This window comes from Melitaea cinxia, chromosome 23, assembly GCF_905220565.1.
Source record: "Melitaea cinxia chromosome 23, ilMelCinx1.1, whole genome shotgun sequence".
Classification (NCBI taxonomy): domain Eukaryota; kingdom Metazoa; phylum Arthropoda; class Insecta; order Lepidoptera; family Nymphalidae; genus Melitaea; species Melitaea cinxia.
Window position 1 is genome coordinate 12,472,303 of NC_059416.1, and position 13,315 is coordinate 12,485,617.

Below are 13,315 nucleotides of genomic sequence, written 5' to 3' on the forward strand. Positions count from 1 at the left end.
TAAATTGGAATAACTCTACGCGTCTAAGTGTTGGAGTGAACGATGTGTTTCGATTCGATTTTCGCTTGAAATTTTTTTAATGTTATATGTTTCATTTATAATACTTGTGAACTTTCCTGCAAGTGGACATACATATATGACATTTATTTTTTATTTTTTTCGTATTATGGCCGAAACAAAAAGAAACTTATGAACAGAATTGACAGACTGTCAAATTACGATTTCGATACCGGATTAAAAAAAAGGTAACAATACAAAATAAATACATTGAGCTAATTATGTGAATTATCGATTCAGATTGAAACATAAAAAGTAATGTAACATTTATGTATTAGACATTTATTTTGGTAACAACGGTGTAATTTATACTTACGACCGCTTTGGTGTAGTGTGCGTGGGCTGTGTATACGCTTGGTATGGTATGGTATGGTTAACACGGGCTGGTTTCCGCAACTCGACGACTTTGCGCCTATTTTGCGTGTGTGGGAGTGATTCGGTTCACTCTTGCCACCCAAGCTCCTCCAGAAACTTCAGAAGCTTCAGAAGCTGTGTATACGCTTACACATTCGGATATTTGTATGTGTATATTTCGGTCAGTATTAGTCTCTGTTCGTATGTCTCCACGTCGCAAAGCCCGTAAAGCTGTCGGTCCCGTTTGTTATCATTGATACCTGATAGCGATCGTTACTCATAATAGGGAACATATCCGCCAAACCGTAATGGAGCAGCGTGGTGGATTAAGCTCCAACCATTCCCCTACATGGAGAAAAACGCCAGAAGTGGGATATTATCAGCTGAAACAATTAATTTATACTAAAGATTTTTTTAATGAAGCTGATTTATGATGCAAAGGTAATCGAACTCACACAATTTTGCGGTCTCCTTTCTTCATTATTTTGTAAATTGAAAAAGCACATTTTTACTAACTAAGCTATTTAATTAATTTAAAAAGTTAGCACTTTAAATTATTGTGTTAAGGCACTCTCCAACCACTCAATAATTAGAAGACAATATCAGCGCCTGATCAAAAATTCTCTACAATAACATCAAAAATTAAAATTGCAATTTTTATCAAAGACAAATCACAAAATAGTTTTATACGAAAGTTCTGGTTTGTTGTTTGTTTGTTTGTTTGTTATTGTTTGTTTTATTCTTTGTTTGATTTGTTAGGTTAGTTGTTTGTTTATTTGATCGTGCAAATCTCAGGAACTACTGGTTCTCACATGACTTTGTATTGGACATGCAGATGTTTGCCGTGGTCTAGGCGTCTCCCCACCGTGCCTCGGAGAGCACGTTAAGCCGTCGGTACCGGTTGTTATGTACACCTGATAGCGATCGATACTCATGGTAGGGAATATATCCGCCAACCCGCATTGGAGCAGCGTGGTGGATAAAGGTCTGATCCTTCTCCTACATGGGAAAAAAGGCCTATTCCCAGCAGTTGGATATTACAGACTTAAGCGATATTCATAAACATAAATAAGTTTCAAATAACATAAGTTACAATCAACACAACCAAGATTCGTAACAATATTTACGTTGTTAAAATTCGAAATGTTCGCCGTGATCCGTCAGTCATCGCTATTAGCATAATAAATACAATTATCCATCAAAATGCCGACGCCCAATTAATATTCAATATTGAATTTGTAACTTTAGCAGCAATTGCTTTCAACGAAAGTTGAGCCAATTTGCATAAGATATCCCAGACAAGGACTTTTTCGAACTGATTATTTATTAATTAAAAAAAAGTTAATTTTGCCTTCGGATCAATTTGTTAATTATAATTTTTTTTTTTTTTTTTTTTCAAGTTTTGCGTAGAATGTTATTATTATGTTAGCGGTTCGAAGTGTTTTTCATACTTTTTTAATAAAACATTTGAAGATTTTAATTTTTTTTTTAAACTTCGTTAAACGAATTCTTTTGTGACTTTTTTACAATTTATAAGAAACTAAAGTAATGTAAAATTTAATTTTTTTTTTTCCTAAAGAATAAACGATATGAAAAAATATTAACATTTTTAATACCACTATGATGGAAAACAAGTGGGGTTAACTGAGACAGGGCACAACGGGAATTTCCCTTCTCAAAATATGGAGCAGCCCGACTGGGGTAGTACTTCGACCTTACAGAAGATCTTTTTCACTCTTTTAAGATATTTATGAAGCTTAATGAGGATTGCGAAAAACCAGAGTTTTTAGCGTAAGCTTGGGGAGGTCTATATCTAACAGTCAACTGAAATAGGCTGAAGTGAAGATATTTAAGTGATATTTTTGAAGTAGGGTACAGCACGAAATATTCTGCTCAAAATCTGGAGCAGCCCATCTTGAGAGGTACCTCAACCTTACAGAAGATCACAGCTAAATAACACTGTTCTCAAGCAGTGTTGTATTCCTGTTGGTGAGTAAGGTGACCAGAGCTCGTGGGGGGAATTGGGGATGGGTTCGGCAACGCGCTTGCGATGCTTTTGGTGTTGTAGACGTCTATAAGCTACGGTAATCGATTACCATCAGGTGAGCCGTACGCCTGTTTGCCTACCAAGTATTATTTAAAAAAATATAGCGTTATCCACAATAGGCCCCAGGTAAAATAACTCATATCTAGGTAAGTCGAATCAGTCGTAAAAACAAATTAAACTAAACTACACATACTCGTACGTTCCTGAGCCGCATGACGTCAAAGTTTTTCTCGACTCCTTTAAGAGCATGTTCACCTAATACAAACTTTTGAATACGACGTGAAATTTTCTTGTTCGAGTTTTCAATTTTAATATGCTTTATACTTTATTTGAAGGGTCTTTGAACTAATTTCTAGTTATTTGTATACCGTAATTTTAATTGTGTTTAATTTAGTAATTCTTTACATTGATTGATATTTGAAATGAGGGTAGGTTAATATTTATAATAGGTCAGGAACAATTGCTACGAATGGTAACTTGCAGTTTTATGTAATATATAAAATTTTCGTGACGCGGTGTTTGTAGTTAAACTCCTCCGAAACGGCTTGACCGATTCTCAGGAAATTTTGTGTGCATATTGGGTAGGTCTGAGAATCGAACAACATCTATTTTTCATCCCCCTAAATGTTAAGGGTAGTCCACCCCCATTTTTTTTAATTTTTAGATAAATTATTTATTCTTTATTTCATTATGGTTTGGCATTGAAAAATACATAGAACCCTAAATTTTCACCCTTCTACCACCAACCCCTATTTTTAAATAACGTTTAGCGGCAAGACAACGTTTGCCGTATCAGCTAGTAGCCTATATTATCTAAGTTATGTAACTTTTTCACGGAAAATTAAAATAAATCGTAGAACTATCACAAACATCTACAAGCATATAATATAGTCTGTAAAGACAATCTAATGTAAAAAAAAATTTAATTGTACATAACCTGTCTAGGAGCTATTTTGATTATAAGAAATATACTTTGAATTTTTTATAAGATTAGTTCCTAACAATTAATTTATTTATTCAATAACTGAGGTATTCAGACACTTGTATATTAATGACGACGTCTTGTTTAAATAACGTCTCAGACAGTGAGATGACATCATTACTCTAATTGACTTCTTTACTGCAATGTGTTGGTAATTATTTTAATATCTGAGCTGAAGTTTAGAAGTAACTCATATTGTGTGATTATTTTAAAACACAATTTTCTTTTGCTTTGAATATTACTTGTAACAAATTTGTTTGTTAAAAAAATCGAAAAATCGACTTGAATTTACATCGACAAGTAATAAAATGAAAACATAGTAGTCGAAGTCAATTACCTTCGCATTATTTGGAACAACTCAAAAATAGATCTCGCTAAATTTATAAAGAATCACGTGACAACCAGCTTTCAAATAATAAAGAGAATCATCAAATTGGTACATTCAGTAAAATCTATGAACGCTATATGAATGATGAATTTAATAATAAACCGCGATAAAATCCGAAAAAAGTTGTTTCATTAAGTGAGTAAAATTCGCGTAAACATTAGAAAACAATATCTATGATCGCTTCAGCCTATAATATCCCACTACTGGGCATAGGCCTCTTTCCCCATGTAGGAGAAGGATCAGAGCTTAATCCACTACGCTGCTCCAATGCGGGTTGGCGGATATATTTCATACTATGAGTAACGATCGCTATCAGGTGTAATTGATACCAACCAGGACCGACGTCTTAACGTGCTCTCCGAGTCACGGTGGAAAGACCCACAAGGACTGCACAAACACCCAGACCATGGCAAACACCTGTATGGGCAATGGAAATGTTTATCATGTGCGGGGATCGAACCCACAACCGCCAGCGCAACAGGTACAATCCACGGCTGTGACCGTAAGTAGTAAAATCTATGATGTGCTGCGAATTGAGCACCTTTTTTTATGAAGTCAGTTAAAAAAGTCAGTGACGTGTCGAATAACTTACAAACTTGGCTCTTGTCATACAGTTTTAGGTAAAAACGAAAAACCAAGCTAAGTAGCTTTCTGTTGAACATAATGTTCTATATTTGAATTTCGCGCCTATTTGTGCAGTCTGTGCGCTTTATATACTTGTCTCTCTATAATCTCTTACATCAAGCGACCGGCGTATTACTATTAATTTTTCCATTATTTAAATATACATATAGTGATTAAAACCTGAGCTACGTCTTTTAATCCAACACTTTCAAATAAACACTCATATCCTCTACTGGGTAAATACATTTTCACCCTTAAAGGTATTTAATTTATTGCTCAGCGCTGTTTGTTTCCATATCCTACACGAGCAGACGTTAGTATTTGTATTATAATTTTTATTTTTTGATTTATTATAATATAATTAACTACTTAAGAATCGTTTTCATCATCATTACATGCCTATACAGTCCACTGCTGGACATAGGCCTCCACAAGTTTACGCCAAAAATAACGTGAACTCATGTGTGTTGCCCATAGTCACCACGCTGGGCAGGCGGGTTGGTGACCGCAGTACTGGCTTTGTCGCACCGAAGACGCTGCTGCCCGTCTTCGGCCTGTGTATTTCAAAGCCAGCAGTTAGATGGTTATCTCGCCACCGGTCGGCTTTTTAAGTTCCAAGGTGGTAGCGGAACTGTGTTATCCCTTAGTCGCCTCTTACGACACCCACGGGAAGAGAGGGAGTGGCTATACTCTTTAGTACCGTAGCCACACAGTATGATTTTCATAAATAAATATAACATACGAGTAAAATCTACTAAACGAATGACCTTGTTCCGTTCCTCGTAACGCCATCTATCGGATGATTCGTTTATTTGCCATTTGATATGGTATTATTCGTTTCCTTAGACTGGTAAGCCTTTTTTGTGCCTATTTAGACAGTCGATCTGAGGGAGTTAACTCCAGTCATGCATCGAAACTAACACACTTTTTTCACCTACTCTGAAGTCGTTCTAAATCCATTCTAGTGTTTCGTAGTGTTGTGATTTTTTTCTTAGCATTTAAATACTGACTTTGAAGTTGATAGCTTTCCTACCATTTTATTATATCTATACATATAATAAAATGGTAGGAAAGTCAAAACTGTACATTGAATATTTTTTTAAAGAATACTTGGGGTGATCTACAATCGATACCGAAACCAAAAATATAGTTTTTAGAATTTTTGTCTGTTTGTCTGTTTGTTTGTTTGTCTGTTTGTCTGTTTGTCTGTTTGTCTGTTTGTCTGTATGTATGTTCGGGATAAACTCAAAAAGTACTGCATGGATTTACTTCAAATTTGACACGAATATTATTAAGAAGTCGGGTCAACATATAGGCTACATATTATCACGCTATCACCTACGGGGAACGAGCAGTGAACCTTTATTTCTTTAACGCATTCTGTAACAACGTGTAATCTAACGAGTAACAACGTGTAATCTAACGTGTAATCTAACATAGTTGAATGTTGTTGTTATGTTAATGACCTTGCTATAAGCTAGCTTCACACTATAAATAAAGACATTCTGTAGTATATTTAGTATCAGCATTGCACCCGTGCGAAGCGGGTCGCTAGTATTTAATATATTGCTATACCACCCCCATTGAGATGTCGAACCACCCCCATTGAGATGTCGAATGAGTACTGAAACGTTTAAGACAAAGTATCGAAAAGCTTTACTCAATCGACAAATTGCTGCGGAGAATCTGAGTCATGCCCATTGGAAACTGCTTGATCTGAGAAATTTTTTTTTCCAAAAATGATTTTTTCATATACAAGCACACATACACAAACATACACATACACAAACATACACATACACAAACATACACATACACACGCACACACAAATGCATGCTCACGCAAGGGTAACTTTTACATGTTATCATATTATTGTTTATACTACAATCGTTTTTTGGTCAATGTCCTGCTTTGGATACATTTACAAAGTCGTACGGAAACCGGGGAGCACACTGCTTACTCCCACCCAGTATCACAGGGAGAAGGGAGTGGCTGAAAAACAGCGCTGCATGGGACTTTAGTCCTGTGTCAGCTGAAGCTGAGCCACTTCCTATTGCCTATTCATATTTTATTTTTTGTCAAATTTTAATACGTTTTAATATATGTTATGTTTTCATGTTTTTTTTTTTGTGTATGTTTACTTAACGTGTTATTTTAACTTGTATATATGTGGCAATAAATCATTTTATTATTATTATTATTATTATTATCCTAAAATTTTAAAATGTTTTTCTTACATTATCTTTGTTCTCTCTCACTTCTCTCTGTTCAACTTGACCAAATCTATTGTTTTTTAATGTTTACGTAAATTTCACTCATTATAATATCAATTTCGCGGTTTATTAATTTTTTTAGATGCCCGACGTTTCGGATACTTTACAGCTACCATGGTCACGGGAGAACTCACAGTATGCGATAAAATCCGAAAAAGTTGTTTCATTATAATTGATCACATCTAAGAAGTGCTGTACTCAAATAATATACATATTTCAATCATTATTATACAATAATGACAATAACTATAAATAATTAACATTCCAAAAATTAAGATAGTAACAATTAATTTATAGAAAAACAACGTTACAAATATTAGAATCGAATATGTTTTAATCTTATCTTCATTTATCGACTTTTGATAATACGTATAAAGTTATCTATGTAGGATAAAGGAAATAAACTCATAACAACTCGTATTGAACAACATAAAGTATATATATTTATTACATATAACACTATAAAATTAAATAATCATTTTACACACTATATAATAACATTGAACAGTAAATTCTTCATAAAGTCTCGCAAACAAAAATTAATTTTCATACTTATAATAATATCATTACTATACTCAATTTCAAAGCCTGCAAAGTACATCATATATGTTATAAGCAACTTCAGCGCCCCCAAATCCAATATAACAGGTTTTGTGTGTCGGATGTACTTTGCCAGGTGTAATAGACAGCTGGTGTCTTGCTCTGCCGACGTACAGAGTTTCTCCAGTCGATGTCTTTCCTCCGATTATAGCTCCAGGTGGAACATTTCCATTCGAAGAAGGCACCCATCTCAATTTATCTGGCCGGGCACAAAGTACCTCAATATTTTGGACCGGAATCTCCTTGCCATTAAACATCACTGATGCAGAATTGTGTCTCACTGAGAGTTTCCCAGGTATCAAATCACCGTTATGCCAAGATCTTATCACCCATAAAGGGCTTCCATCCCAACCTTCCCTGCCTCCCACTACCGCTCTGCCGGTTAGATGACTTGCAGTAGTTGAAGTCGATGGCACCCAGTCGAAATCTCCGGCGGATTCTGATATCTGGACCTGTTCTGCCCCTGACGTTTGTCCATGGTAGATGTAGTTAGTGACGTATGAGGGTTGGCTCGGCTCTGGTTGTGGCATTTGGGGCATCTGTGGTGGCACCACAGGAACCGGTACCATCACTGTACCAGGAATGTAGATCGGCATAGGAGGTTGTGGTTGAGTGACTTGCCCGTAATCTGGAGGGGGATATGGATAGGGATTGGGAGGCGGCTGCCATCCTGGTTGACCGTATGGCGGTCCGTAGGGCGGTGGATAACTCATCTTCAAAAAGTAAATCTTATTATTTATCAATAAACTTGTTCAAGAAACACTTTCTTGAATCAATGTCTCGAATTCAACGCTGTACTTGTTTTAATTACGATATATCACAGCTTATATTGGTCGCCGTTCTAATCTTATCGTCCAGTAAATTGATAAATTCAATAGATAATACAAGTCGTTTATTGTTGACTCAGTTCTGCGCAAAAAAAATTGCTATTTGTCATCAAATTGGCATTGTTAATGTAAAACTAGATCTTTTTTATTTTTTTAGTCTTTAAATTAGAATGACTCATTAAAACAACAAGAGAAAGAGGAACAAGAAGAAAAAGTGAAACAAGAAGTGAAAGAGAATACCACTTTTCTCTTTTACTTAGTCAGTTATGCCCAAAAACTCCAGGTCTTTTTTCATGATAATATTTGCATTAACACTTAACTTCTTCACTTGAAATTATAATTATTCCAAAAGTTATTAGAATAAATAAATATATATATATTATATGTGTATACAGCGCTCTGGTGTAGTGGTGTGAGTAGCCACCTAAAACGCCAACGGTTTGCGGGTTCGGTTCGTGCTCGGGATGGATATTTGTACAAATATTTCTATCCGGTTTGGATGTCTGTCCTTGTAGGTCTCCCCACCACGCCTTGGTGAGCACGTTAAGTCATCGGTCCCGGTTATCATAAATACCGGATAGCGATCGTTTTTAGACAGAAATTTTTAGATTTATAATACTTCTATAAAAAAAATAACAACTGTAAATAGCATTGATTGAATAAGATTGAAAGCGTAAATATACAATGGTTGCAAAATTTATTTGTTACTAGCTGTGTCCGCGACTTCATCCGCGTGGAATTTAATATTAAAGTTATTGTTCGGTTCGTAGAGTTATAAAACAAATAAATTTCTAAAATAAAATTAGCCTAAGTTACTCCCAATTACATTAGCTATCTGCCAGTGCAAGTCCCGTCAAAATCCGTCCAACCATTTTATAAATTAGCCGGAACAAACAGACAGACAGACAGACAAAAATTATAAAAATGTTATATCGTAATGTGTATACATTCATATGCATTTAGTAAAAAGCGGTTAATTTAATATTACAAACAGACGCTGCAATTTAATTATTTGTATAGATAAAGAAATAAATTGGATGACGTGTTAGCTCAGTGGTCACATTACTAGCTATTGCGGGTTCGATCCCGGATATAACCTACATTTTTATTGGCCATACCTATGTTTGTGGTCTGAGCGTTTGTGCTTGTGTGTTGCGTGTGTTCAAGGACCCTTGACACAGGAATTAATATTAGAGAAAAACTTTGAGTGTGAGGAGTTTATTTATTCATCATTTCAGCCTATACAGTCCACTGCTGGACATAGGCCTCCACAAGTTTACGCCGAAAATAACGTGACTCATGTGTTTTGCCCATAGTCACCACGCTGGGCAGGCGGGTTGGTGACCGCAGTACTGGCTTTGTCGCACCGAAGACGCTGCTGCCCCTCTTCGGCCTGTGTATTTCAAAGCCAGCAGTTGGATTGTTATCCCGCCACCGGTTGGCTTTTTAAGTTCCAAGGTGGTAGTGGAACTGTGTTATCCCTTAGTCGCCTCTTAAGACATCCACGGGAAGAGAGGGGGTGGCTATATTCTTTAGTACCGTAGCCACACAGTACAGTTTATTTATTATTATTTATTTATTATATACAGCTTTTGAGCCACTTAATGAAAAACAACTCGATCAAATATTTCAGAAAAACGTAAATTACATAAAAGTTCTTTAAAACAACTGCTTCTAAATTAACTTTTCATGCATCAATAGAAACAAAGATAATTGGTAAATTGTTCAGTACACTTTTATTTATTTTTTTCATAGTTTAGTAACCATCAGTTATGAAATAATCACAAAATTAGGTTTCTATTCTTTATTATTAATGTATAATGTGTATCAACAGATAAAGCGCTACATTTGCGTTTGTCATCGATTCTTCTCGCTATAATCTACATTCGGAACATTTATAATATCTAATTCATTACAATATTAACTGAGGTAGGGCACAGCAGCAATTTCCTGCTCAAAATCTGGAGCAGCCTGACGGGGAGTACCTCGACCTAACAGAAGATCATAGCTAAATAATACTGTTTTCAAGGAATATTGTGTTCCTGTTGGTGAGTAAGATAAACAGAGCTCCTGGGGGGGATTGGGGATTGGGTCGGCAACGCGCTTTCGACGCTTCTGGTGTTGCAGGCGTCTATAAGCTACGGTAATTTCTTGCCATCAGGTGAGCCGTACGCTTGTTTGCCGACCTAGTGAAATAAAATAAAATAAAAAAATACATATATATATATATATATATATATATATATATATATATACGTATAATTACTATAAAATGACTATTCCAAAGGATATTCGTTAATAAATAAAAGTGGGTTTTGATAACTTTGGCCTATCGCAGTCCGCTGCTGGACATAGGCCTCTCTAAGTGACACATGTTTTTTGCCCATAGTCACCACGCTGGGCAGGCGGGTTGGTGTATACTTCATCATAAAAATGTATTTTTAATGCCAATATTTTGAATAAAATAATAATTTAAAAAAAAAAAACAAAAACCCGCCCCCCACAAAACCCCGACATGCATAAAGAGAGAATGATTTGACTTATCCTTTAATTTCATGCCTCCGACTGCATATTATCTACGACGTTGCATAAAGTTTCGAAGGACTACCGTATTAATATATTTTAAATGTACAGCACAAAATGTTTGATATTGTTTCTATTTATTTCGCTGACTTTGTGTGTATATTGAATTTTTATCTTGTTCCAGCTTTTTCAGTTGATTTTCTATTAGTTGTTCTTCACGCAGGCGGGTTTTTTGTTTTTTTTTTTAATTATTATTTTATTTATGTCTTTTTAGTCAGACAAATTACGTAATCGCTTCAATTCATTAAAACAGTTTACATCATGTGGTTGATTAAGTAATTTTTTAGGGTCAAGAGAACTGATAGCAAGCCCAGAGAAAGATCTCTCACTCTGCTCAAAGCAACGTAAGCCTGACCTTTAGCAAATAGATGACTGCTTAAGTCAACAACTATTAGTTTTAATATAATGAAATTATTATTAAAATTATTTGTTTGTATTTGGTATTATGTATTTGCTATTGATTTTATTAATGTAATTGTAAATTGGTGTGACATTTATTAATTTTTATTTGTAATTTTAATTGTATGTTTTTTTTAACCATTGTATTTTATTAGAAAGGCTACACCCCGAAGTTGATCGTCGCCTAGGAGGCGAGTTTGGCATGGCATAGGCGTGGGAAAGAGCAAAGACACATTTTTTAAACTTTAATATTGTATTTTTTTTATTAGTATTACGGTAATAATAATCATGATATACATTTTTCATTGATCACAATCCTTGTATTGTGCCCTTCAATTTGATACCAATATTGTAGTATTCGAGAAAAAAAAATTTTTTTTCATTAACTACAATGGCTTCGCGCAGCCGCCATGTTTGATTTTTTTTTAATGTCACCTATCTAAGAACAGTTGGGCAGCTAAGACGAACCCAACGATACCTCAATTATGTAAATCCGTTCAGTGGTTCTGGAAATATGAGGTAGTAAAGAATATTACATACAAACATACATACATACAAGATACGCGCGAAAAACATAACCCTTCCTTGGCAGTCGGGTAAAAATAAGTTTTATTAAGTTTCGTTGCTCAGCCCAAGTAAAGATAACACTTTTTAGAGCATATTGTACCTCGTTTTATACGTGTAGCTTATGGGCTGACTACACAAAGAAAAGATACAGTGACCTCCGTGTCCTCTACAATAATGCATTCAGGATACTGTTGGGGCTGCCCCGATGCTGCAGCGCCTCAGGCATGTTTGCAGACGCAAGAACCGACTGCTTCCACACCACCATGCGTAAGCGATGCGCATCTTTTGTGCGTAGAGTAAGGGGCAGCCAAAACAGTGTGCTGAAGATGATCGCGGAGCGTTTTGACTGCTTCTACCTCCGGCATTGCTGCGATAGACACCTTGCGATACAAATGCCGGAGCGAAAGCTTTAAATATTAATTATTATTATTATTCATATTGGACATTGTGTGATTGTAATTAGTTTCATTGTATTATTGTAATTGTATTTTTCAAATTGTCGTGACATTTATTAATTTTATTTTATTTTTTTTTAAAGTTGTATTTGCCTTAGATATCGAAGTGAACAATACATTAGATTTATATTATGTTTTTATTGGGTACATGTTTTTATTTTTAAATAGTAAAATTTACGTGTCCGTTATATGTATGCACATCTATTTTATTAAATATCATATTTGACATTGTGTTGTTGTAATTAGTTGTTTTAGTTTTAATATAATGAAATTATTGTTAAAATTATTTATTTGTATTAGGTATTGTTTATTATTAATGTGATTTTATTATTTTATTATTGTATTTTACAAATTGTCGTGACATTCATTAATTTTTCTAGTTGTTATAAGAATTGTTTAAGACGAATAGTTTTATGGGTCAATTGTTACCTGAAATAAAGAAATTATTATTATTATTATTATTATTAATATAGATACGAAATATAAAGTAACGTAGCCTTAAATTTTTATAAGCTTCTTAACAATATGTACACTCTAAATATAACTAACATACGCATTTACAATATTTTATTACAAAATTTTATCTTATACATAAAATTCTCGTGTCACAATGTTAGTTACGGTACTCCCCCGAAACGGCTGGACCGATTTTTATCAAATTTTGTGTGCATATCGGGTAGGTATGAAAATCGGCTAACATCTATTTTTCATAACCGTAAGTTATAAGGGGGTTAGTAACATATATGGCAAAACAACGTTTGCGAGGTCAGCTAGTCTATACATATATAAAGAAAACACAACTAAAACATAAGAAAAATAATATATAAATTATAATATTCGTAATAATAATTCGTCATAATAAATAATATTCGTAAATTCTCACAAAGAAGACGTGTCCTAATCTAATCTTTATTTAGCGTCTGTTGATAGCATATCGAAATAAAGTTGAAATAAAACTGAATTTAACTGAATACATATATTGATTTTATATAAAACCTTTACGATACATAAAACATAAATTTTATACTTATTAGAATATTGTTTTTAACACCAAACACAGCACGACAGTCTCATTTAAGTAATATTTCACTTATTTTGATCACTATGCAAAAGTGATACATGATAACTTGACATCTTAAACAACAAAGAAAACCTAAT

General features: G+C 34.4%; 1 protein-coding gene across 1 annotated transcript; it reads right to left on the reverse strand.

The window, feature by feature from the left end:
* Nucleotides 1–7,144: 7,144 nt before the first annotated feature.
* On the reverse strand, nt 7,145–8,110 carry LOC123665219. Its single transcript, XM_045599554.1, has one exon. The coding sequence runs from the start codon at nt 8,037–8,039 to the stop codon at nt 7,308–7,310; it is 732 nt and encodes a 243-aa protein (XP_045455510.1). The 5' UTR covers nt 8,040–8,110; the 3' UTR covers nt 7,145–7,307.
* Nucleotides 8,111–13,315: the final 5,205 nt, after the last annotated feature.